The sequence below is a fragment of the Pleuronectes platessa genome, chromosome 2, assembly GCF_947347685.1.
Source record: "Pleuronectes platessa chromosome 2, fPlePla1.1, whole genome shotgun sequence".
Classification (NCBI taxonomy): domain Eukaryota; kingdom Metazoa; phylum Chordata; class Actinopteri; order Pleuronectiformes; family Pleuronectidae; genus Pleuronectes; species Pleuronectes platessa.
The window spans coordinates 12,400,465-12,428,027 of NC_070627.1; the positions used below are offsets into that span (position 1 = coordinate 12,400,465).

General features: G+C 40.2%; 2 protein-coding genes across 4 annotated transcripts; both read right to left on the bottom strand.

The window, feature by feature from the left end:
- Positions 1-1,832: 1,832 nt before the first annotated feature.
- LOC128448401 (RNA-binding protein 6) lies at positions 1,833-14,052 on the bottom strand. Of its 3 annotated transcripts, none has more exons than XM_053431046.1 (23): positions 13,891-14,052; positions 13,239-13,311; positions 10,807-12,343; positions 10,629-10,718; positions 10,449-10,518; positions 9,473-9,546; positions 6,604-6,678; positions 6,048-6,336; positions 5,791-5,948; positions 5,566-5,666; positions 5,404-5,473; positions 5,226-5,304; positions 5,053-5,102; positions 4,847-4,964; positions 4,427-4,524; positions 3,732-4,049; positions 3,497-3,646; positions 3,298-3,363; positions 2,911-3,144; positions 2,752-2,826; positions 2,567-2,667; positions 2,418-2,469; positions 1,833-2,327 (listed from the first exon to the last, which is right to left on the bottom strand). In XM_053431046.1, the coding sequence occupies exons 2-23, from the start codon at positions 13,289-13,291 to the stop codon at positions 2,232-2,234; spliced, it is 3,954 nt and encodes a 1,317-aa protein (XP_053287021.1). In that variant the 5' UTR covers positions 13,292-13,311; positions 13,891-14,052; the 3' UTR covers positions 1,833-2,231. The 3 variants fall into 3 exon arrangements, with proteins under 3 accessions (XP_053287021.1, XP_053287011.1, XP_053287000.1); XM_053431036.1 differs by having other exon boundaries at positions 5,226-5,301; positions 6,595-6,678; XM_053431025.1 differs by having other exon boundaries at positions 6,595-6,678.
- A 1,877-nt stretch (positions 14,053-15,929) lies between these two features.
- On the bottom strand, positions 15,930-27,410 carry LOC128457569 (caM kinase-like vesicle-associated protein). Its single transcript, XM_053442325.1, has 11 exons — positions 27,189-27,410; positions 19,250-19,385; positions 19,005-19,136; positions 18,147-18,221; positions 17,874-18,012; positions 17,620-17,740; positions 17,434-17,509; positions 17,187-17,323; positions 17,005-17,083; positions 16,799-16,886; positions 15,930-16,223 (listed from the first exon to the last, which is right to left on the bottom strand). The coding sequence occupies exons 2-11, from the start codon at positions 19,342-19,344 to the stop codon at positions 15,930-15,932; spliced, it is 1,236 nt and encodes a 411-aa protein (XP_053298300.1). The 5' UTR covers positions 19,345-19,385; positions 27,189-27,410.
- Between the last annotated feature and the right edge of the window lie 153 nt (positions 27,411-27,563).

A 27,563-nucleotide genomic window follows, 5' to 3' on the forward strand; every position in this document is an offset into this window, starting at 1 on the left:
TCTATTTATATGCAAATACACAGATCCTGGGCCTGACTGTGATGCTGTGAGAATGTATTCATTTATTTGATGTCCTAGGATTCACTGACCTCAGTGAAATGGAAATGTGTGATCACGCCAAACCAGCAGGATACAGGGACGTGAACAAATTATTTAGATGTGGAAGTAATTTAAAGGAGACTCCAACATCTAAAGGTGTGATTAGACCTTTGATTTTCTCAGACAGTCAGTCCTTTTTTCCAAGGACACATATTAATACAGTGACAAGTAAAACATTTAAATAGGTACAACGGTTGCTCATTTTCAGGGGCAGTAAATCAGGTCCTTCTTTTCATTGTAATATTGCAAAATATGGTACATTTGGGGTTATTGAGTAAACGTAGAGAGCATAAAGATTTTATGCAATTTGACTTCCTTTGCTAATGTTTCCCATAAGAGTTTCCCCCAACTTGTGAAAATGTTGGAAAAGGTTGCAGGAGATTTTGATGAATAAAATGTAAATATATATATATATAACAGACACCACCAAACACAGCAGAACAAGTTAAACATAACATAATTTGGTGTGGATCTATTTTTTTACTTTCTTGCATTGTGACGGCGTATTTTTCACATATTCCTTGATTTCCCAGAGAATAATTAATCGATCTTAATGAAAAAAATCTGGCATATTTGGAGGACTAATTTATGAATGTGTACAATATGGTGCAGATCCAAATACAGATCTGGACGGGGAATTTAAACGTGTCCTCTGCGGAGGTATGTACTCTACTGAGTGGCACAGTGGAAAACGGTGGTGTTGCCACTGACCAGACAGAAAAAAATGAATGGTTTTAAATGAAAATTGGTCTCGTAAGAATTCTTTCTTAAGCACAGTCCCACAACTCCAGCTTCAGCTATGACAAACATGTGCATCAGTATTTACTGCAGAAACATCTGAACCTGAGCGAATCACTGTGGTTTTGTTTATTGTGCTTTCCTCTGTTTTTATAGCCAAACCACAAAACAAGGCTTCCACTGAACTGTGAGGCTTTGTTACCATGTTGCCCCATCCCTTCAGACAGAGAGACTCCACGTCCTGCACGTCACTCTCCAAAAATCATGTTCACCTTCTGCGTTTTTTACCCACTGCTGTCTGGAGCGGGGCCAGGCCGTGGGAGGCCCAGCGGCAGAGAGTCAGCAACCTGTTACAGGCCTCGGGTTGCTCATGGAGTCACTGTCACGGAGTAAACACAGCGTAAGAGGAACATACATGTTGGCTGCGTTCCACACCATGTCTGCTGTTTGTCATTGACTGCAGCTCCTCAGGCTCCCCAGTGTTCTGGTTACTGCTCTCAGAGGAGCTTGTATGTCAGTACACTAAACCCATGCAATCCTCTACATGGGCTGTGCCACAGCCTGGGGGGGGGGGGTGATGACGGAAGGTTTCTTCATATCAGTAAAGGTCAGGGGCAGGGGGGGCTTCATGTTCTAAAATCTACAGTGCACAAGAGGGGAACATTAAAGCTGTGTCTAATACAAACTGAAATCACTGTCAAAGGCACACATTTCATAGAGCAGGTTGGGAATATCATTGTAGTAGAATCTGTGAGACTAAACTATAATTTCAAGTATAAGCTTGAGTTGTATTACATATTGTTTCATTAAGTTGTTAACAATTATATTAGTCCTGGTGATTTAATTTCAGCAAACTGACTAAAATAGGTCACGTCAACTGAAGAGAAAAACTAAAAAGGCATTTTTCTGCCATCTAGTGACAATGAACGTACAACACAAGTCAACTCACACCAAACAGTTGAAACATGTAGAAGCAAAAACACTGGAAACATATATGTTATTAATAACTTTTTATACTTAAAAATATGAACATGAAGGGGCAATTACAACCCATGATGACAACGTAAAAATCATAAAGATCTAAAACAAAATGTGACTGTGGCCAGCGTGAGAGCCTAATTTAAAAAAAATACACGTTTCACATTCAGGCCACATACGAGAATAATACTCAAATTAACAGGAATAAATTTCTGTACAACATCCATCGATGACAATGTCAATTAATTCTTATTTTTTACTTTTCCCTAACCACATCATTAGTCACTTGATCTCAGTGCAGAAATCTGTGGCTCTGCAGGCGGGGAATCAGCAAAGTCAATGGATTTCTCATGCTGAGGTGGACGAGCGTGTCTTTAATATTTCACATATCAACGCAGGGAGCTGCTCAGATGAGATCAGTCGAGTTCCTTGAACCGGGCAAACATGGCTTTCCGTACTGCTTGTTTGTAGGTGGCGTGGTCCCAAGCAGCAGTCTCCTTCTTTTTCCTCGGCTGGAAAAAAAGAATTGCAAGGATGAGTTGAATAAAAAGGAGACGCGACGTGATTTGTATTTATATAAAAGAAAAAGGCTCTAAACCCACCGGTGCGGGTTCAGATCCTAAACCAGGCCTCTCGCTGACTTTATTCATCTCCCTAAGACAAAGGAAATTATTAATTAATATCCGGAGTAAGAGTGCCATTTAGTTTCCAATCTTTCTTATGTCAGTAACACCGAGTTAAGAACACCTACCTCGAGCTTCCAGCCCAGTTACTGTGGTGCTGCTGCTGCTGCTGCTGGTGGTGTTTCTTTCTTTTCGGTACTGGTGCTCTGACGGTTTCTTTGACACTCAACTGTGGAAGACACATCCTACATTCAGCAGCTGACCACATGGAAGCTCTCAGCATATCTATAACAGGCTATTCTTGTTGGCTTACTTGTTTTTCCTGGTGTTCTAGTGCCTCCAACTCCTTCTTTGACCTCTTGATCTTAAGATGGATCTCCATATTTTGCTGTCGAGACAACACATCAAGTATTAAAGGGCTATTTGTACATGAGTATAAACTAGTGTTCACACAGAGGAAGGGAGGAATTACTTTGTGCAGGTCAGAAAGCTGCTGGTGGCGGAGCAGAGCGTCCTTGTTGGGGAACTGTCTCCTACAGAGCAGGCAGGCCATCTTCTTCCAGTCCGTCAGTTTGTCCTCCTTGTCGTCAGACTGGCCGCGGCCGCCTTGACTCCCTTTAGCTGCCTCCTCCTTGTCCTCTTCCACTTCTTCATCACTTCCAGCTGCATAGTCCGACGCCAGCAGACCAAGGGAACCCATTGGACGCTGAGAAAGACACGTGTTGATGTCATTACTTCCTCGTTTTTTTAAATGGCCCCACAGGAGTGCATTAAAGGTGAGTGATGTGTGGTCAAAGGCTCAGGGACATCCAGACGGACTATGAAGTGTGTAAAATGGCCTTCACTGGTGGATTCATACCTTTGACTTTTCATCTTTCTTAAGGGGAGCGAGGGGCTTTTTAAATAGATCATCTCCACCGGATATCTGAGGTGTAGACAAGTACCAGTTGAAAAATATTTCAAAGAAAAAATTGAAAGACCACAGAAAGGTATATTTCTCATATCTACTCTCATTGTAAAACTATAACACACATAAATGTTCAGAGTGGGTCACTGACCTTTCTTTCAAAGATAGCAAAACCGCAATCAGCTGTCTTTGACTGCCTCCTATCGTCGTCCAGTCCAGTCCTCAGCAGCGGGGATGGGGAACGGACACAGTCTTTTTGCCGATTTTGGATCTTTGCCCATCTCTCCATATCTTTCATGATCTGCAAACAGCAACAAACCACTTTACAACCTGTCCTTTAACGTGTGCATGTCCCATTTAGAACACAGGTATAACTGAAGTGCTACCTTGACAGCAGCGAGACTTTTTGGCTTGTCCTCTTTGTCCTTTTTAGCAGCGTCCTCTTCATCTTTCTTCTCAGGAGTTGATACAGAAGTGGGGACAGAATCTGATTCAGACATCTCAACTCCTTCTGTATCTGACAACTCTGATGGTTTCTTCATTTCCAGAGGAGCATCTGCTGCTGGGTTTGCAAGAATGGCCTGGTCTTCAGCAGTCATGGCCGCAGGCTGGGTCTCAGCTGGGGTCCCCCCCGGAACTGGGATGTACGCTTTTGTCACTGCATCCCAGTACATGTACTCCTGGGTTTGAGCATTGTAGAAATACTATACAAAAAGAGATTGGAGAAATGACAAAAACAATGATTCACTAATGGTTGTTATAGGTTGATTATTACTACATATTTAAGCTTAACCTGGACAGGAAATCCTTCAAAAACTAATTTGCTATCATTATCATATAGTGATAAAACATTTTTTTGTTATCTGCTACTAAGAGACATGAGACGCAGCTGGAAGAAGTATTTTAGTACTTTTGTCACTCCAGCATTGTGTGGTGCTCTTGGTTTTTATCTTGATTGTGAGATGACACCACAGCTGTTTTTAATATCTTTATAGCAACTAATGCAAGACAATATGATTTTCATACATCTTCAAACATCCAATAAACAGGCAGGAAAACTTCTAATAAGAGGAAATCTCACCCTAGAGTTGGGATCATAGTACAGCGTTGTCTCAGGATCGTAGTAGAAGCCTGATGTAGCATCATACAAGTAGTTGGCCGTGTCTGGAACCTCAGAGCCTGGACAGATTAGGACCGGTACAACAGGTATAAACAAAAACAACCCCGGTCTTTAAAAGTGGATAATAAAACGGGGTAAACAGGTATTTTTATGATAGTTGACTTAAAATAGTCAATTGTGAGTGTAGTAACTTGAGTTAAACAACTTTTAAACCTGTGTTGCCCTCTCTCTCAAAGTCCTACTAACTAAGTTCATATGTCACCTTTAATCTTTGGTAAAAAAAAATCATGCTACATGGCTAAAGTAGATCAAATCAACCACAATGTTATAATGATATTGATAGAAGTTGATGTGGATTTAAATTCTTTGTTTGTTTCTTACCAGAGGGCTGAGATCCGTCTGCAGCAGCCCTCATCACACCAGCAGCTTCTGTGGGCACGTGAGCTCCACCAGTAAGACATGAAAGATCCCCAGTTTGGGGATCACAGTAGCCAACTCCCTAAGAGGAGAGGAAAATATATATATCCAGATAAATGCCTAGTTTTCAGGCAAAATATGACATCTTTGCTTTTTAATTCACAACTTACCTGACTTATGCTGGGAGCTGAAGGCAGATTAGTGCCAATTAACATATCACCTGGTGAGAAAATGTGAGAGACAGCTTGAGATGATTCCATGATGTTTACTGATACAAGTTTGTTAATAATGAATAAATCCTGGTCACAAAGTCAGTATAGAAGAGTGTTTGATGAAGTCTCACCGTGGATTCCAACTGGGGGAGCAGTAGGAGGCGGCTGTTGAGGATGCAAGTACTGTGGAGGTGGCGGGAATGGCAGCTGCTGGAATGCCACATTAAAAAAATAAAACATTTGGTTAAGCTGAGAGTTATGACCAGTCTCTGCTTTTCAGTAATATTGAATATAAAGACCACAACTTACCCCCATCATGCCGGCCTCAGGTGCAAAGCCAAGGATGGAACTGTTTGGTTTATCAAAATCTTTTCTAAAACTGAAACAGACAGAAAATATCAGGACGAAGTGAGACTGGATTTCTTGATTAGACATGGTGGGAGGACGCTTCATGCCACGTTGGTGACTTACTTTTGGTTCTTCAGGGGTTTTGCCACCTCAGCATAAACTCGGACTCCATCAACGTAAAGGGGTCTGGGTTTAGTGAGGAGCTCAACCAGACGTGTCACTTGCTACAAAAGAAAACACTTCATCAGAAAACCATTGTGCAGCGCTGCAGAAAGATGGTGCTCATATACTTTTAGAATATGAAGTTATTAACAACAGCAAACTGGGTTAATAGTTCTTGTTATATACCTCATGGGAGTCCATGTCAACAAAGCAGAAGCACTTGGATCCAGGTGGCTTGGCCTTCACTAGTCGGACATTTCTCTCATCCAGATAAGCAAAGGGATCCAAGGCTTTCAGGATAGTCTCTACTGTCGTGTTGGGCTTCACATTCTTTATAATCATAGCTGTAGAGTGAGGGGAAAAAACTGTTAAGTCAACCCAGTTACAATAAAGAACAACCGTCCAGTGAGTGTTACAAAAAGCAGAAACTTTCGTAAACGTACTTTTACTGTCTTTAAATACTGACTCAGGTCGAGAGCCGTTATGAGGAGGGCCGCGGTTGCCCAAAGACTCTGCCTGCAGCTCCATCTCTTGCTGTCGGAGTTGCTGGTCAACCTGCTGCTGCCAGGCCTCGGGGGTCAGGTCAGAGTTGCGCTGCCACAGGTTGTGGGACATTGGATCCATAGGACCTTTGAGTTTGGTCCCATTTAGGTTAGTGTCCAAATCTTCTGAAGGTTCATCTGGTCTGGGTAACTGGGGCTCCTGGTGTTGGGTTAGTTTTTGGTCTGATTCCTAATTCGCGAAGACAGGAAGGAGGGAACATTCAATTACTTTTAGAACTATGGTAATGTAAACAATAATCTCAGAGTGACATGTGTTTGCTACATTATACTAAAATAATGCTCTTGAAATAATGCTACATTAACTATGAGAGCTGTTATAATATAGGAAATCTTGTTTTCATAGTGCCCCAACAATTATTTAAATATTGGCTTTTATTTGAGAATTTTTTGTAAACTACAAAAAAAACATGATAATTATTGCTCTCACTTTACTCACATGGACACCTCTTTCACGCTCGTCTGGCTGAATGAATTTCATGGCAGCCGTTCTAGTGCCAACCTTTAGGGACCCCTGAAAGAAGAACAGACAATTTTAATTAGTATAAAACGACACTGGTGACTCATACCTAAAATTCTATCAATGACATGCACTGTGGCAGGTTTAGTCCTCCTCCTCACTGCTGAGGATTAAATGGACCAACACTTATGATGGTGTGCAAAGCCTAGCTCCAGGACCATGCTTCGCACAGCCCAATCGTCCCCTTACTACATTTGATTGTTTTGTTGGCTGCAGCTAAGGATAATTTTCTGTTGACTATTCTGTCGATAAATCAAGTAATCCTTTAATCCATACAATTTCAGAAATCACTTAATAAACTATCACTTTTATCTATAACCCACGATTGTCCTCAAATTGCTTGTGTTGTCCAACCAAAAAAAAAAAAACAGATCTGCAGTTCACTGCCACACAAGACAAAGGAAATCCACAAACCCCCACAACTGAAAACAATTTGAGCTACAGAATATTTGCCATAGATTCGTTAAATTAAGGAAACAACTGATCATTCATTAAAATAATGGCCGATTAATTTTTTCTCGGTTACAAATACTCCTGACTCTTGTCAAAGAAATACTCATAACCACAGAAAAGTATTCAAAGGCAACAGAGCTTCAAAGTGCAAATGAAATCCACAATTTCAGCAGGTAAGGTGAACAACCAAACACCATTGCAACACTAGACTCCATTCGTAAAAGAAGTTGTTTCATAAGGAAGCTCACAGCACAAAGATGTACTGTTCAGATTGTTACAGAGTGTTTATCAGCCATACTTGTCATTTCGAAAGACCATCTCATTTGTACAAACAAAAATTAGCCATCAAAACCATACAATATCTTATCTTAGTACCCACGAATTTGAATAAAACTAAACAAATCTAAAGCCATCTCCTACTTCTCATGACAGGGTAAGTGCAGCGATCTGGTCAGTGCTGAAGACTCAAGTTCATTGTCCCAAGATGACAACTTTGGTCATAAATTTCTTACAGAAATCCGAAGGAAGTTGAAATCCCAGTGGGGAGAGTTCAATGAAAATTTCAAGAGAACACCATCAAGAGGAGGGGCATTCTGGGAGAAGTCACAGATGACTGAAAACAACTTGAACAAGCAAAATGTTTGCCACAGGCAAGCTGCTGCGGAAACTTCAAGACAACAAGACTGAACGTCTGCATCCATACTGGACATTTTATGAAGCTGTAATTGTCATTATAAAGAAAAGCAAACCAAGTATCGGGAAATCGACCTCATAATGGCACTAGATGGAAAGTTGGGAACCACATTTCAAAAACCAAGATGTCTGTATCGCAGAGTTTCCATCATCTGTAGAGATATCTCTCGGAACCACCAAAGTCAGCCGTATGGTGGTGTGAGAAGAAAAGTCAGGGGTAAATATCAATCCATTAAATCGATGAAGTAATAATTTACTGTTTTAATCCAGCTGGAGCCTCTTTAAGAAAAAAAAATCTAAATCTGTGGGCACAATAAGATTCCTGTGCAATGTGTTTGATAATGGAATAGTTCAGCTTTGAAACCAACTTGACAGACCTACTTCCATTGGCATCCAATAAGTCACACTGGCAACATACCTAACAGCCGCCCTCAGAAGCAATAATAAAAAAGTCTTGAGGTAAATAATGGAAAGATCTTACTTTTCAAAGAAACTGCTAAAACCTAAAATAATCCTACATTTCTTCTGAAAACTAAGCAAACAAACTACTGACTGTATATTAACCATTAAATCAGAATAGGAAAAAACACAGTCCCCTCTGTCATTTGAATGAGGTCAGTCCAGCGACACAGTGGGGATGCCACTGTAGAGATTCAGCAACAAAAACAAGTTTTCCAGCAAAAAGGTTCCACCTGGCTCAACTTTTGTCAGAAAGCATTGAGCCATTCTCTGGCAAGGCACTGCAGCAGCAAAACAAAACCTCTCTGGTACATAGCTGTGGAAGACAATCACCTGTTTACATAATGAACGTTGTGACATATGATAAACTAACTTCTGCTGTGATAAAATTCCAGGGTTGTAAAAATCAGTGACTGTTGCTCAAGGATTCAATATCTGATACACCTCTTTACTCAAACTACAATCCTGGAACAATACCACTCCCTACCAACCAGCCCTTTGCATTTTAACTGCGGTCTGTTCTGGTTCTGAAGGCATGCCAAAGAATTGGTAAGAAAAGTGCTCATGTCTGGAGCTTCTTCAACAACAGACACGTAACAGATGGGAGCACAAAGCAATGACAAAATAAAACTTGAGACACAAAGGTTAATAAGTCGGAACCATTTCTGCGATCGTCTTTGTTACAAAGAGGAAATTACAACACAAGAAATGTTGGCTGAGTACAGTATCTTCATTGTCATAATCATCATAAAATATTCCTTAAATGTTAAAACCTCATTAGTTTTAGTCTTCCTCAACATTTTCTGTTTTAACTTATTCCAGGCAGTTTGTGGCTAATTTTGGGGTTAGAACAAATAGTAAACAACGGGAGGGAAACTTGCCATGGAAATTGTGATATAAATATAATATATAACTTGCTTAATCAGTAACCTGGAGTACTATCATAGCTTTGTAAGTAATTTTTAATAATACTTAAAATGCTAAGACTTACTGTTGAGGTTTAAGACATTAGTACCTAAAAATGTCAAAAGGTGACACCTTAATATCCTAAAGTTAGTGAACCACAAATAATAGCAACCCGAGTTCCCAGGTTCTCCCCCTCCCCCATCTACAAAATGCCCTCTCAACCCCTCGATATCCTGATGGGAGAGACGGCCTTCGTAGAGTGACGAGGATGGGCCACCTTGTTGGACTCCATGAAGTGGACTGCATCCTCGAGGTTTAAAAACTCCACATAGGCCGTATCGTAGCTGTAACCTGGGGACAGCATTTGAAATACAGATGGGTTTTTGTTAGTCAATGCCAGTAATGACAGCCACCCACTAAAACATTCAAGCCACCAGTTCGTGAATACATCGAGGACAGTGTGAGCGATTTTTTATCCCTCAAGTGATACACGTACCTTTTCAGGGAAAAACACATTTTGTTTAGGCTTTTTCTCTAACCAGGCTTCAGATGACTGAAGTCATATCAGACCTTGCCATGAAAGGCGCTGAGGCAAGCCTTAACATACAGATATTCCAGACCAGTGGCAGTGAACAACTGCTTGGTGTGCCCCAAGGAGACCATTCAGTAATTACATTAAAAAAAAAAAAAAAAAAAAAAAATCAGATATGTGAAGGTGTTTTGAATAATGCAAAAAATTAAAAAGCCTTTAAGACATAATCTTCACAAAAAGGCTTGGCATCTTATAAAACCACATTTACAGCCATACATTGAGGAAAACATTCACTCATCCAGATGTTTGGATCAGCAGGATGAACAAAGCACTAACAAGTTTTCATTTCAGGTTTATTGACTTTGATCTTTTTTCAAAATTAAGAAATAAGATAAACTGTCCTGAAGGACCCATTCGATGAGTCACTTGTCCCAGACCTTTTGAGACTGCCACTATCCGGCGCTGCTAATGTTGGATCCTTGGTAACTCCTTTACTTACAACTGACAATGACCCAACACCTTCCGACTTGAAAAAGGATGCTATGACAGAGATCCCCCCCACCTTCTTTATGAGCGAGTTCACACAAACCAGCAACAACAGCAACCATGATCGTAAAAAAGAAAGAATGCGGAGGTTCAAATGTCGTTAAGAGCGAAATATCGAGGAACACGTTAGCGATCGAATGACACAAACAGTTCCAAAAAGAAACTTCATTCTTACCCGGCACCACATTTTTGATTTTCATCCCCTGCATTGGAACACCATCACGGATCGCGAAAGCCCCAAGAATCTGCAAAAACACAAAATATTGAACTGAGTGAATGGAGTGTGCCATGGCTGTCTATGAAAACTACCAAGAGGTAAATTAACACAAAGCGTTTTTTTCTCTTTGATAATTACCTGCTCCATTGTGGCAGTCTTTGGAATACCAATTACAGATATTGTATTGGAAACTTTGTCCTTCACGGATGCACTCCTGTAATCCTGATCCTTCACAGACATTTAGATTGAAATGATGGTTACAAAACATCAAAATTATAAGAAAAAGCAAATGTGACAGGGGAGACTGTGTACTAACCTGAGAGACAGATTCACTAAACTTTGAAGGTACAATTGGTTTAGACTCGATGATGAGTTTCTCTGGTGGTGGAAGCTCCTCACATTTGAAATCAAAAGGTCTCCCGGACCCTGTTCTGTAATCGATATCCCTGTAGTCTTGATCCTTGGCCTGTACAGTGCTGCTGCTTTGGAAATCATGGGCCAGTCCCATCGCACCCCTGACGGGACCTTGACTTTCCTTCAACCCTTTAAAAGAATCATTTGGCTGCTGGCTCTCATGTGTGGGCAGAGTCTTGTCTTGATGGTAAGGGGGTCTTTCATCACGATGCGATTTATCTCGACTGCGATTAGCCTCCCTTTCTCCATGCCAATGCTTACTTTCCTTTTCTCTACCAAGAGGGCCAGTAAACAGGCTTATTCCTGGAGGTTGACTGTCTTGTGGACCTTTCCTGCCAATTGGTGGTAGGTCAACTGCAGGAAAGTGGTCACCACGAGGAAAGCCAAGATCTTTCCTCGGGAATTCAGTAGATGGTCGATCCCTTTCCTGAAACTGTTGTGAATCTCTTACAGTAGCATCTCTGCCAAACCCTACAGGGAAGCTGGGTTCAGGTAAAGCGCCCCTACCTTTAGCCGGGGCTACGAATGTTTTTTTGTCACACTGGCGACTCTTCCATTCTTCCGCAAGAGTCATCTCTTCACCACTCCGATAATCCATTAGGGGACTGCTACTGGACTCTTGATAGTCTCTCTTTCTTAGTGATTCTGGCCCACCCATAAACTGTGCTCTTTGAGGGCCAGACATGTCTGCAGGCATATCTGACCTCGCCCTGTCCACTGGGGGGACATCATTGTTTCCAAATCTGATGGGTGACCGATCTCTACCTCTAAATTCAGATGACGGTTCAGGACGATTTCTGAAATCCATATCAGAATCAAATCCGCCTCTTGAATTTAAAGCTGTCCCTCCTCTTCTGTCAGAGTCCATCATTCTCCTTTCACGTGGAGTTAAGTCCATATCAAAACGATCTCTGTCACCAGGGCCTATCGGGGGCCGGTCACGCATTTCCCTTAATCCATCATTTCGCTCTGATCGGTCCATAGGAAACCCTCTTCTTCCATCAACATTGGGATTATTGAAATGTGGCATGTTGTATTGAAACGACTCTCTGTCTCTCATGTCCATAAATTTACTGTTAGGATCCCGTGGTGGCATACCCCTTGGTTCCATGTCTGCCGAGTTCCTGCCTGGTCCTGGTAACCCTGAGGAGTTTATCAGTTTTTCTCTGATGGAACCTTCAAAATGCCTTCTGAGGTTGAAATCTGGTTCATCTTCAGGTCTGAAGAAATCCCTGTTAGGTTCTCTACCTAGCATATCACGTGGATCCACATCACGGCCCCTCATAGGTGGTGCATCCATCCTCCTCATGTCCATAGATGGTAGATCTAGAGGTCTTTGGCCCATATGACCCATGGGACCCATATTCATCCCATCTCTACCTCTATAATCAGGCATGGGACGATCTCTGCCCCCAAACGCTTCTCCACGATGATCTCCACTGGAACACATATTAATAGGTTAGGCTACTGATTATTTTTGCATGCACGTAACAGAAAATCATTCTTAAATCAAAATAATACAGGAGTGTAAACTCTTGTAATACAGAATTCCTCAACCAATCACCATATAGAGTTGTATACACATACATAAACATGGTGAGACTGTTGTACGCTGTAGGTATAGAGAAAGTGTGATTTTGTCATAAACCAAAAAAAGCAGACTCTATATGCAGAAATGTGAGAAAATGTATGAGCTACAAAAGGTGTAGTTAAAGAAATGTTATCTCTAGATTAATGAGCCAAAGTGTGCACTCACCAGCTTACGAAGCCAATTAACATGAATATAACACTCTGTCTCATTGTGTTAATTAGTTTGGAGCTAGCTGAGTAAACATTAAATAAATCAGTCAACCAATGAGCAAGTCTTCTAAGAGACTAGAGCACTAATGTGTTACAACAGGGCTTGATGACACGGCCAAAAAACAAATAAAAATAAAAATATTTCATGTCTGTTGATATCATTGAGTTTAAGGAATGATTTCCGATTGAAGGTTGGTGGTTTCAAACTGTTCTTTATGACCAGAGAATGACACACTTGATGTATAACATGTTAATCCATTATGCGCTATATACCTCCTCAATTTTCTTGCACAGTGAATAAGCTTTATATTGCTACTAACTAGATGTTTAATATTTAGCTATTAATGAATAATATACAGATCAACATATGAGAGGATAGCATATTTGAACAAGGTTCCTCGCCCCTAGCAAACAGCACAGGCACAAACAACATCCTCTCCTTACTGAGGAGATCATATTTCATTCTTACTCAATAAGAGTGTGTAATAATAATAATAATAATCTACTGCCAGTGACTAAAAGATGGTTGTTTACCGAAAGGGTGGTCCTCCCCGTGGTCCCTGCCTGGGCCCTGGTCCATCCCACATGGCTGCAGTCTCAATCCTATCTGGAAACAACAACAACAAATAAAGATAAAAGATCATTTTAAAAGGTTAATAAAAATCACCATTTTGTCCACATTCAATACAGGACAGCCGCTGGGAGAAGGGCGTTGAAAGAACGACCCTAAAAACAAGCGTTAGAAGATGTCCTTGTGTGCATTGCCACCTAAAACTGATTTTAATACTTTTAATACTATTTTTCGAGACGTGGAGTGAGTGACGCTGGACAAGGGGATGATAAGCTGTATAAGTCGTTGATTGACCATCACTAGGCCTTAAGAACCTACGCCACAACAAAAATAAATAACTGTGCTATTTAGATCGAGTGCATAAACACAAGCAAACCACTTCAAATAAACAGTGATACTACAGCGGTGATTCTGTGCTGGTGAAAGTACCGACCTGAATCAGATCATTGTAACAAACGACACCGCTCAGAGGATGACCGTGTCGGGAGCTAGCGCCTCTTAGCTAACAGCGTTAAAAGCCGGTGGATGTACGCAGTCTCTAAACTGAGCCTTTAGAATACAACGTTATAATGACTATATTTCACCGTATGTTGTATTTTGTGGGACGTAACTTACTTGTTTATCCAGCGCAGTATCAATATTCTGGTGTTTTTCACGAGTAGGTCGTCGATAGATCCAACAAACCGACGAAAAATGGAGACGAGCTTCTTCTTCTTCTTCTCGTGCTGCTGCAGTGAAGACGAACCTTCTTCTTCTTCTTCCGCATCGCGCGGAGCCGACTGCTGCCTCCAAGCGGCCATAAAACAATCCCTTTAAACCTGGTCATATCCAGGTTTAAAGGGATAGTTCACCCCAACAAATTTAAATCCACTCATTATCCACTCTGCCTGAGGCGGGGTGGGTGAAGTGACACTTTCAGAGTTTCAGGCGTAAAAGGTGTTCCAGCCAAATTCAATGTAATGGCTGTTAATGGTGACCACCTATTAAAATGTATAAAAACAACTATAAGAATAAAATAAAGTCTCCATAATGCTCCTGTAGTGTCATCCAAGTTTCCAGAAGCCCTGACATTCAAATTCAACTTGAAATCGTGTCAGTTACACCATGTTTGTGGCCTAAAGGTTACCTTTCTTCAGTCGTATTGGATTTGGCTGGAACGCCTTTTACCCCTGAAACCCCAAAAGTATTTTGTGGACTCAAATACTTCCCCCACCCTTCCAAAAAAAAACATCCATCGGACCTCACCCCTCCGCTCTTACAATGTAACTCCCATTTAAGATTTATGTACTAATTCTAATAACAATACGATGATACTTTGACTTTCATCAAACCCTTGTCAATTTGATACTTTAATGCTTATTGTTAATAGGCAGATACATCACCATTTTCAAACAGTGACCGATATAAACACTATAACTGTTAAAAATATGAAAACACTCAGCAAGGGACAACTTGAGTTTCAGCAACATTAGTATTGCTCATTTTATTCATTCACAAGCGTTGCAGCAACCTGTTAGCTCAGCTAAATGTTGTTGTATGTAAATAAAAAAATACACATGTATACATTGCAAATATACATAGCGGTATATGGACTCAGCTATAAACTCTGAACTTACTAATTACAAAGGACAACACAATAACAGCTAAAACGCCACTTCACATAGGAGGCTCTAAACCTAGTTTTCTGTGTTTTAAATGAAGTAGACAGAACACAAGTATCAGTACAACAGCGTAAGACTAAACAGAGGAGCAAAGTAAAACGGCTAAAACATTTCAAAGAAGTCGGTAAGCATTTCTAAACAAGTTGTTTCTTTTGAAACATTTCAGCAACATTACTGCAACAAATATTAAGGCACTTTAACTTAAAAATATACTTTCTTGCTGCCTTAAAATTCTAAGTTGTATAGTTAAAGATTTCTAGCTAGGATGTAGAGCAGAAGCCACAAATTGTTTTATAGTATTTCACCATAAAAACATTTCGGGGATCGTCCTCATACAAGTATCATACAAGCATCATACAATTTTGAAGTATAACTAAAATCACTTTATTTCTATTTTTAAATCAACACAACAATTGTTCTATGATTCATTCAACTAATATATAACAAATTACCTTTTACATTTTTGAGGCATGATTTCCAAAGAGTCGACTCAAATATATTAGCATGAACATTTCTTGTAAAGTCATTCTATTTCTTGAAATAAACCTTGATTTGATCAATTCACTAAATCTTTCAACTAAAAACTTTAAGTCACAAGACTTGAACTCAGGATTGTAAGTTCTGCGGCTGAAAACTAGCAGTTTGTTTGAACAGACACATTACATCTATATACAATGAGCTGATGACTAGAGATGAAGGTTTCACTACATAACACGGAGATTCTACAGTTCTTAAGGAGAAAGGAAACAACAGAAGAGCTACTTTGCAACTAGCTTTAAAGGGACTTGTACATAAAATAACAAGGGAGCATGGAGAACACTATTCAATAGATCAGTACAGAAGGCAAAGAAGATGGGATGCATGGCTTTGTGAAATAATTCAGCAAACTGGGGATAGTCAAACATCAGAGACAGGGTATCATCACAGGCCAAACTGATTGGCTGAACCGCACATGTGCTTGTTGTTTTGCAAGGGTCCTCTTCATTTATTGAACTAATCTGCCTTCCTCTGTGGCAACATTTGAGGGACGTCGCCGTTGCACCGCGTCTGCTCGTCCTGTCTGGTCGCACTGGGCTGGGTGATGGTGGCAGTCTGTGTGTCGGGAGCCTTTTCGCTAAGAGCGGCCTTTAAGCTGGTAGCGCCACTGTTGCCCACGGGAAGAGCCGGAGCAGCGCCGCTGGGGGCATTGGGATCAGCTGCAGCCCCCTCGGCGAGACCAGAGGCCCCAGATTCCCCCTGCTCAGAAGCTCGGAGCCTCTTCATGAGGGTGGTCACTCTGACAGCTTTCTGTGAATATTAATATAATAAAAACAAGGTTAGTTCAAAAGAAATTACAACATACATCAAACTTTACTTATCTATTCTTACAATGAAATGTGAGCAATACAGAAACAAAACAAGTGAATTCTCCAAGGAAGACACCTGGCTTCAAGGCTTTTGACATTTTTGTAAATACAAAACTGTACGGACATTGATTGCTTTGATAACTGGTTATATTCTTGAGGGTGAGTACTCAGTTTGTCTCTCAGGAGCGTACAATTTTTCGGGAATTTTTGGGAAAATAAAACAAGGGAGAAGTACCCTCATAGCATACAAACAATACTAATTAAACGTTATTTTAAACAGTAATTCCCTAGAATCAGAGTGATTTGTTGATATGAATATGTTTTTGACAATTTGTGTGAAGATGATTGTGTCAGAGTCAAAATGTGGTTATCTTGTATCATCAGAGTATAGAATTTTTCAAATAGACAATGCAGTCCAGTCCGGACCATGTATAGAACATCATCATTTAGTTTTATACACCTATCAAACAATGAGCAAACATTGTATTGCTATGGAAGCTATATGAGGAGTTATACCTTCCACTTGGCTTTAGCAAAGTTCTTTTCTATTTGTGCACAAACACCGTCCTTAATGTTCTTATCAGAGGCAGCGTTTCCAGAAATCCTAAGAGAAGGATCAAGAGAACATTATCACCAACAGTAAATTAGATTAGCTTCACAACTCTAGCTGTGTTTCTTGGACCATTTATATTTCATCAATTTAATTATTTTGATCATTTTACCATTCATGGGCAATAGCTTCCTGTGCAGTCAATCGCTGATCTTGGTCCACTTCCATCAAGGAAGCCACTAAGGTTTTGGCTGTTAAAGAAGGCAAGATCATTATTACATTACCTGTGACGTTTGTGATATCGTTACATCCATACATCGCACATTATGTATAAAATTGATTTATTTTCTTCACCTGAATCTGAGATGTCATCCCAGTATGGGGAATCAAATTCATAGTCCCCGGACAAAATCTTTATGAACAGGTTCTTATCGCGGTTGTCAGAGTCGTCTTCCTCAGCGTCGTCATAGAAAGGAGGGTTTCCAGACAAACTATTGAGTCAGCAAAGTAAGAGCAGAATAACAGACGGCATGTTTTGTTAATAACACATGAATAAACATCAGATAATAATATTTGTGTGATCAAATGAATGGACCCTTACAGTATGTACATGATGACACCGATGGCCCAACAGTCCACAGGTCTCCCGTACCTCTGCCTCCCAACCACCTCAGGAGCTGAGAGCAGGAACAAGCATAAAGTTTCCTGATCATAAGCTGAAGATCTAGACAATCACTGACAATCAAATATTTGAAATCACGGTACATTCAGGTGTTATGCTCCTTACCAAGATATTCCGGAGTCCCACACGGGTCCTTGATGAGTCCATTTTCCAGTTTTGCCAGCTGAAAGTCACTGATCACGATTTTGGAGTGCTTCAAACGATTAAAGTACACCAGGTTCTCCAACTGCATGAGCAAACAAATCAAGGAGCGGGCTATACAATTGAAAGGCATGTGACCCACATGATTTTGTCTTTGCACAGGGCAGTTTTGGGTGAAATTCTGCTGGTCTGCACTAGGTGTCAGCGTTGTAACATACCTTCAGATTTCTGTGGACAATTTTCTGAGAGTGCAGGTAAGCTACAGCCTCCAACACCTGCCTCATAACATTGCTGGTGTCCCTCTCCGAGTAGTAGCCTTGATCTAAGATCCAGTCAAAGACCTCTCTGCCCGTGGCGCTGAACAGACGGGACGACCGAATTTAAACACATGTATATTGTCGAGGATAGAAATGCATAACAATTGTACATGTCGAATAAAATGACCAGTTTGAGACACCAGTCTTCTCTCTTGTTGCTTGCATAATACTCACAGTTCCAGAAAAAGGAAGTACTCTTTCTTAGTTTCAAAGGTGTCAACCAGCTGGAGGATGTTGTGATGTTTTACCCTTTAAAAAGCAGATAAAGGAGAAATGGAATAAAAGGAGGAACTAATGAATGGATGGAACGAGTTGTACAAAGCAGTCACACACCCTCCACACGAGACATTTGGGGACAGAGAAGTTAAACTTGTAATAAAAACCAAACTTTTCTTTGTTGATTGGGCCTAATCACTTGTGTTATTGCAAATCATCACAATGTGGATCTAAACAAATGTTGTAGATGTCACAATATTATGTAATTTCAAGTAAGTAGTGTAATAATCCTCACTGCCTCAAATAACTTTAAATGGCTGATTATTATTATTGTTATCATCAACATAATGAAGGTGATATATTTACATTTGCTAGTGGTTCTACAAATTAAATTGAAAGTAATAGACAATTTCCAACACATATTCTTTACTTTTGTTATTATTAAAAGAGAGAAAACAAAAAAAACTAATTTCATACTTTCTAATTTCCTCAGCCCCAAACCATTTTGTTACACAGTTGGGATTTTCCAGCTGTAAATTTGATGTCCTGATTGTATTTATAATTTTTTAAAATAAACTACAGCTCCTTTAATAAACTACAGTGTTGCCTAGTTTTACGACACAGGGGATCTCTGTAGCACAGACGGGTAACTAGAACTGTACTGTGCCTACTGTGGTATAACTGTTGAAATCTCATGATGCTGGTTTTTGAGCTCAAAAAAGAATTTTGCTGATGAGTTGAGATTAAACCTTCAAGCTCCAGGAGTGTTCCTCCAACATGAAAGATCAATGATGAGGAGATTAGCACTTCACTCACATCTTCAAGATCATTATCTCATTCTTGGCCGCCTTCCTCACTTTCCTTCCGTCCTTCTTGTTGAACTTTTTACAGGTGTACATCTTCAAGGTGTTCCTATCCTTGGACCGGAAAATCTCACAAAACTCCTCCCTGTGAAAGAGGCAGAGGATTGAGCACGCATCACACTCTTCGACCAATTTTCTAACAAGCGTCTATGTGCTTATTATGAAGAAAAAAAACATCACAACAACAGATGTACTCACGATTTAACAATTTGTCCGAGGTCATATTTGTCGTTCACCTCTGAGGGATTGTTGTAATCCTTCTTCTCCCCAAGTGTCAGACAACCAAATGGCATGGCAGCTCCTGCCCTATAGGAATGTCCTGCCACAACACAACCTGTCAAAAATACACAACATGTTACATTTGCCCAAAGGGATCATGTGGATTTGATTTGAGTAGATACATCTCTACGAAAAAGGGTCTGAATGCAAGGAGCATCTGGATCTGTGTTCTCAATAATAAATAACAGCTATATATTGTTGAGTGTGTGTGCACAGAAACGCAATTTAGTTTCCCAGTGTGCTTCACAGATATGGCTGTAATGACATTAATAAACTTGAAACATAAAACAATGTTACTGTGAATGTATTTCTGTAGACGTTGCTTTCATGAAAGGTTTAATTAATGACAAGAACAAAAATAACACTTAAAATATAATAAATGCAGTTAATCAATGTGAATATTTAAAAGGGAGTTTTTCATCGCACGATTATTTCTTTACCCAAAATCTTTTTGGGTCAAACGTCTGAAAACATACTGAGCAATTTCATTTAAATTAGCACGAGAGCAACATAATGTAAGATTGAGATTTTTAAATTAACATAATTTTGTTCAGTGAGCTCAGTCAGAGTGTCAGGCTTCTTTCTCTCCACTCTGCAGTGAGTCAGCTCTGTGCTGCTGCTGCAGCAGGAGCAACATTATTCATCATCCATCTGCATTTTACAGTAAAGAATATTCAGATGGACTTGACCCTGTTACTGCAGTGGTAACGTTTTTGTCTCTCTCTCTCTTTTTGTATGTTTTGAAAAACTCCTCAAAGTTGAAAAAAGCTATTATCTCGCCTGGAGGAAAAGATGTAGAAGAGTTGGTGTTTTCATGTCTGCAAGCAAATCGGTAAAAGATGAAGCTGGAACTAAACGCTGTTAAAATTCATTCACATACAAAGAGCTGCAGGACTATAGATCACATTCAAATCATAGCAAGATGCTGATGATGGGGGTATGGAAAGGTTTGACAACGGAATCAGTTACCATAGCAACAACTGTGACAACAAACTACTTGTAAACATTATATGAATTACAGTTTACCAGATACACACACACACACACACGCACACACACACACTAACACACATACACACACACACATATATATAGTACTTGCTATATCCAAATTATACTTTATCATAAGATAAAGTATATATTAATACATCATAAGACATCATAAGAAGTATATAAGTATATTATAAGATAAAGTACAATTTAGAGATAGTAAAGCTTTATTCACAAAATCATATAAAAATCGAAAATGTCTGAAGGAATAGTATCATTGCATTGCCAATAATGGGCTGTACACTCAGGAGATGTTAAGGGGACATTGTGCTGCAAAGAGTATACTGTAAAAAGTGTAAATAAAGTTTATTTAATATAGCACCTTTCACAGAGCGAAGAAACAAAGTGCTTCACAAAAGTATAGTAGTTGAAATGAAACAATAAAGGAACCACATCATGAAAACATAAACACACATTTGAAAAACTAGACAAAGGCCTGTGGGATGATTGAGATTTTAGTTGTTTTTTAAAGGCGTCTTAAGAGACCACCCACCGATCGGTCACCCTGCTGCGCAATGCAACACAACAGACAAGACATAACCTCAACTGCAAGATACCTCACTGCACGCACTTCTCACAGCGGATGACAAAAAGCTCAATAAAATAATTTCACCCACATGAAGTCTTTTAACACATTTCCACTCCATTTTCACAGCCTGGCTACAAAATCCTGCTGATTTTTGTCACCATTCAAACTGGAGATAATGGACACAGGGGGATCTAACACTGGGTAATTTGTTATATCATGTTTGTCTGGGCAGCAAGCGTCTTTGTGTTGCTTTAAACTTACAAGTTTTAAGCCGCTATCTGCAACAGTAGAGCTTTTGGCAATCAGCTGCACTGAAATTTCATGATAACACTACTACATAGAACTTTAAATTGGGGTAACTTGAATCACTTCCACTGTGCTAAAGATTACTACACCTGTCCATCATAGCAGCTGATGTTTCTCTCTGGTGACATGCAAGGCTTGTATGGAAAACAGACTCAGGTTTTTTTGGCAGGCCTCTAAGTAAAAATGGCAGCCAGCACAAAAGAGTGGGAGTAGAGAAATTCTGAGGGAGGTGATGTCTGGAGTCTTCAGTCAAGACCCTGTCAGAGGAAGAGATTTCTCCCAGATAAGAGCACTAAGTAAAATCTGTAAAACAGCGAAGAATGCTATAAATATCAAACACTAAATATGAAGAGCGCGGCCGATGAATGTGCGTTCTTTCTGTTTATGATTTTGAAATAGCATGTGAATCAAAAGAGACCCAAAGACAGCCAGCTGCGTGCTACTGTCCACAAAGGGACTCATTACTCCATGATCCAGTCTCCACAGATCTGTGTAGCTGATAGGAAGAAATGTTACATTATGTAAATAATTTGGTTTATTCATTAATATAAAGAGTGTGTTTCCACTGATGTTCCCTCGTTTTGAGCCTCTTTATTGACGCTGATTTCATGGATCTTATCTGCACTTACTGCACTGAGAAAAAATATGAAGCTGAAAACATGGAAGCTTATATCTATTTGGATGCCTGTGCTCTGTGGTTCAAGTCTTCTTTAACTCAAACTCTCCTATAGACAGACACTGGTTACGTGACCTTTTATCTACATGTGATAGATCAACATGTCAGTGTAAAAGGGTCTGTTGGCCTAGCAGCAAATATATATACACATTTTTATAATTGTTATCTATTTTTTAGTTTTGAATTGTATTTTATTCCTTGTTGTATCGTTTATTGTTTGTGAAAGCTGGCCTGACACATAAATATTATGTTATGTTATGTTTTGCCGTATGGAAAGTTCCTCTTTACAGAAAGTGTTAGGTCCGGTGGCCTGTCAATATCAGACAGATGATGGACAACAAAATATCGTTTTACACCCAAAAATATCTTCAGAAATTTTTGAATGAAAATATGAATGTGCTGCATTCCCCTTATTATAATTATGCAATTTATATAAGAATAGTTGAGATTAGCAGTAGTGGTCCAGAAGTATAGTTTTCCAAACCTTTGCATCTAAGTCAAGTTGCAGGAAATATAGTCACATTGATCCCTTCTGTCCCAAGGTTATGGTCATCATATGGCCTCATAATAATCTGATTAGTAATTTCTCTCATAAAACAAAGGTTTTACACTTCGGATTAAGCTGAGCAACGATATGTTAATAACAACTACTACATCGCAAAGTGACAGTGTTTCTAACCCACTGTTACTTTATGTAGTAGAGCACCGGCTACTCTCACTGTTAACCTGACCTGCTGTATTTGTTTTCTTGTGAAAGTGCATCTTGAAGCCAACTTAATTTGACCAAAGGGATCAAGCCTCTTCTATTCAAACAGTACTTTAGTGTTTGAGTCCATCCTCGATGATGACGGTTCTACTCAGGGCTGTGTTTCATTCCAGAAGAATGCACAAATAAAAATGCTTCCTCCAGGCTTGTGAGACGAGATGGAGAATGTTGTAAAGTAAACAACCGCAGATCCCGTCTCTCACGGCAGCTCTCCAGCCTGAACATTTACATATGAAACTTCACTGTTTTCCTGATCAGAAACATATACAATAGCATGAACTTTCTTTGTCTTAAAGGGGAGGACTGTGAGTTAACAAATAGTCTGGAGTATATGATGAGCTAATTCACATCCCCTGCATGAATCCTGCGGGGAAAAAACACCGGGACTCACCATTACTGCTTTTTGGCTCTGACCTGGATTCATGCAACGGCACACATCCCTCAATCCATCATTCAGAGCAAGCACAGACAGGATGGACTCAAGGGAACTAACAGACTTTTCCTTACTTGCTTTTGGGCTTGTCTGAATATTTTCAGAGTGTATTCAAACAGATTCATCATCAGATTAATGACATTTCTGGAATTGAACAAAATGGGGCCGAGCACTAAAGCACTTACCTTATCTACCTTCGATTAGTTAAATGTTTTGCTGTTTATCAAGTTTTTAGAAATCTCTGCTGATAAAGGCGAGTTTAAAAATCCCAAACCTTCACTCAGGAGCAAAAATCGGTATTCAATTTAAAAAGCAATGACAATGTGACCTTTATCATGATAATTATTGATATCAACTGACATTAACGCTTTTATTCTGATATAATTTTTGCCCTAGAAAAATAATATTATGTCTCATAGAAATCGGTTGGACGCTTAGAAAATAACGGCATCACCAATAGCAGCCTTACAAAGACCTACAGCCCTGTTCATGCTGAGCAGAGTGAAAGGTCGAGGCTGATGAGAGACGTTCACTGTGATTTTTGAACCTCCTAATAATTCAAAGATCCCTGAGCCTCACAGTGCGCCGACCACTAAACAGTAAGCCTGACAAGTGAGACAGAATTTTTCAGTGCGCTTGTTTTTCCCCTTTTCAAGGTAGTCTCAGAGATAACAGGCTGATTCTCTTCACCACAAGAAGAAAAAGATAGGAGCCACTTACATATTGCTGACTCAGACTTCTTTTATCTCCGTCTTTTGAATGACCTGAATGAAGTGTTCATCTTTAATGGGAATGTAAATGCGGTTTCAAAATCCGAGAGTCGCAGCCGCCGAGAAAACTTACCTGTGGACAGAGGCAGTGCTGTTGCATTGGACCAACAGATTTCAAATCTGTGTCCATTTAATTTTCCAGCAGCACAAAGTAGGTAAAGATAAAAGCTTTTTGATTTAGATTATTTTGTAACAAGAGACATAATGTAGCCTACAATGACTTCTCGAGTCATAATGGAAATATCAGCGACCGCATGATTTCTTCAAATGAAATGAAAAAAGGAAAAACTAAAGAAGGAAAAAAGGTTTCTGTTATTCTGAGAGCAAGAAAAGATCTGCACTCTGGACACGACCACAGGGACCAGGGTTCAAACCAGTACCTGACGATTTGTTTATGGCAATTACTTACAGATCTAAACAGGGCCAATGTTACCCCTTTGGAAATATCAGCAACTTCTGTAAATAAGGGAAATAATGATTTCCTGATATTAAATAATTGACAGAAAATGTGTTTGCAAGACATCATGATGTAAAGGGGAACTCATCACCCGAGCGTGCAAATTCTTGAGCTACGGCGGTATATGTGTTTTGTGAGGTCAAATACCCAGACTGAATGTTTGTACCAAATAATAATAAAACTAAATATTCCTCGGATGCACAGATGTGTATACATATGAAGGGACATATAGATAAAAAAAAGATGCCTGATATTATATCAATATTTATCTATTATTTGCTGAGAAATTGAGGTAAATGTCTTTTCTTTTTTTTAAATGCTCATAATCTCACCATGTTAAGGAAAGTGATGAAAATAAACGTTGGTCCATATTTACTAGGCTCTATGTGTGTTATCCTGCCAACAGACAGAAAATTTAGTTTTCTTTCTTAATTATTTTACTACTAAGGTTTGTGTACTGTCATTTGTATGCACTGCTTAATGGGGCTTGTGTCTGATCATTTATAAAAAAAAAATGTATGTTGCTATTTTGGAGCTCAGCTGTGTTGGTCGAAGCCATATCAGACGGTGGCAGCAGGCCGGAGAGCCGTGGATCCGGCCACAGTGGAGTCTCTTCAAAGGAGAAGGCTTGGAGAGGGCAGATGGTGCTCATGACGTTTCAGCCAAATGTTGAATCCTGTAATGCCTCATTTAACATCTTAATGTCGCTGCTGCTATAGTTGTGAACAGAACGAGCACTTCTTACACTCGGTTCACTCAGAATTTAACGGAGCTAAGGAAACGTGTCTGTTTTCCCCACTCATCCGGAGAGGTGGAGACAATTCTGATGAGTATGAATCGCTCGGTGTGTTTCTTGTCCTTGGCTCTGTTGTGCACCGAGTCGACCATTCATCTCTTCTCCAGGCGTCACCGGCTCCTCTGACCACTTTCTTCTGATGTTGTTTTGTTGCCATGGTTACCAAGTTCTACAGCATGCACCACGGTACTGTCTGTACAGAACAGCTCTCTGCACACGCACCGACACCGCTCCGTGTGACCTGAACCCCATTTGCTGGTGAGTTTACAAGACAGAGGCCGTGCACCATAGGATGAATCAAACTAATGATGACAAATAAACAAAGTGTCCCTGAAAAGAGAAAATAAGGGGTGAGTCGTGTTACAGCACAGCAGGGACACTAAAAAAATGTCTTGCCTTTCCCCCTATTTTTATTCATGTGCACTGCATTTGAATTTAAAGATTTGCTATTACTATTATTATTTATATTACAGGATGCTACTGTATGATCTGTACAGTTATTATAAAGAGTTAAACAATGAGATTTGTTTGTTACGTTTAATGTGTCTCAACAGTCAGTGACAACAGCAAGAGCAGGCGCTGGAATACATCCTTTTTAGGGCCGGGGTCCTAATGTCCTCTCATCCAAAACAGCTAGACAGACGACACTGCACTTTCTGGAGACCTCACACCCACCGAGTCTGACGTCAATGAGCGGTTGTTGAGAAAACTGAAGGACACACAAAGGGACAGCGATTTTTCTGTGCCTAATATCACCACCAGTCCCAACAGCCGTAGGTTTTGATAAATAGGGTGTTTACCCCCGTTTGATGTTCATCGAATGACGAGAACGTCGCTGGAATTGATAAAAATGGATTAGTAGTATTTTACCACCATTTTATAACAACTGACTTAAATAACACACCTGAATGTCCCATCAAACACTTCACGCCACAGGTAACACATTCAATTCAGTGTAAAGCCTGTTTAGTTAGTTTAGTTAACTTAAAGGTTTTAAGGGGGGAAAACCTCTAGGGATAGGGCGGAGAAACTGAAATATACAGCTGCTAAAAAATTAAATAAATAAAGGATGGTGTGAGGCAGTATTCTTGAAAAGCACTGATTCATGCAGCAGCGTATACTGCATACCAGGGTTTCAATGATTTTTCATTCTAAAGTTTAGGATTAGTTTATTTCTAAATAAACCATCATTCTATCTGATCATATAAAGGCTTTAAAATGTTTTATTCTCCAACACAATACTCCTTAAGCTTGCACCAGCACATAAGTCTATTGTTTTCTTGGTCAAATGAATCAGTTGTGCAGCAGTGGTTCCCAAACTTTTTGTGCACAGTTGTCATGCGTGATATGAGGCTGCTCATGCAATGCAAGGGATTTGATCCAAATCAATTTGTAGCCCAGCTGAGCTAAAATCGACACTGCTGTTTCTCACGAGGAGGACCACGCACCTTGGAGGTCTGGCGGACAGGCACCCTGCCCAGGCGCCCTAACATCCCGATGGGCTGTGCGAAGTGCAGGTTGGAGCGTCAGTGATTAAGTGGGTATTGAGATCACAAGCTCGTTGGGTGTGAAAGGATGACGGAGGAGGACAGGGAGGGAGGCAGGGACACCGCAAGACTGTGGGACTGTGAACTCGAGAAGTGCTGCAGTCTGAGTGCAACAAGCTGAGCTTATGTAAACAGTTTTTACGAGTCTTTATGAAGGATAAGTATGAAAGCTTGACTGAGCTCCTCACAATGAGCTGAAGGGGTAAAACAGAGACACCTTGCAGCTCCAGAGCAGTTTGACAGTTTAGATGGGTGGCACAGTTTATGCGCATCACTGCTGCTTGCTCTGATGTTGCAGCTGAACGCATGGAAACTATCCTGCAGTATTTTTTTACATCAGCATATCAGGAAAATCACAACTGATTGACGCTAAAAAGAAAAAGAAAAGTTGAAGCAGCAAACTGTGTGTCCACGGTACGACAGGTGGTCAGACAGGAAAGCCAGTGAAGGATAGATCCCCTCAACATGCATCACCTCTCGCGTTTTCAACGGTCAGTGCCAAAGATTACGCAAACTGCGCTCACCTACCTTGAATGAAGTAGAGGGGGAAATGACCAATAATCCGAATCCTCCTGGTCTGATTCTCTGACTGAATTCTCCTGGTGCCGATGGGTTCACTTTTCTTCTCTTTGGAGGGTTCCACAGATTCTGCAGCCAGTGCGCAATCAGAGAGCTTCCAGATCCTCGAGCATTTCCAACAAGTCAGCTTGTTCACGGGAGTATTACGTGAACGTGTGATGGTAACAGCGGGCTATGATACGGGGAGGAGGGGAGGTGTGCGCGCGTGTGTAGCACTATGATGTGTGTGTGTGTGTGTGCGTGAGTGAGTGAGTGAGTGTGTGTGTGAGTGCGCGCATCAGTGCAGCAAATGTTTTACTAAGACTATTATCATTTCCGGGACTT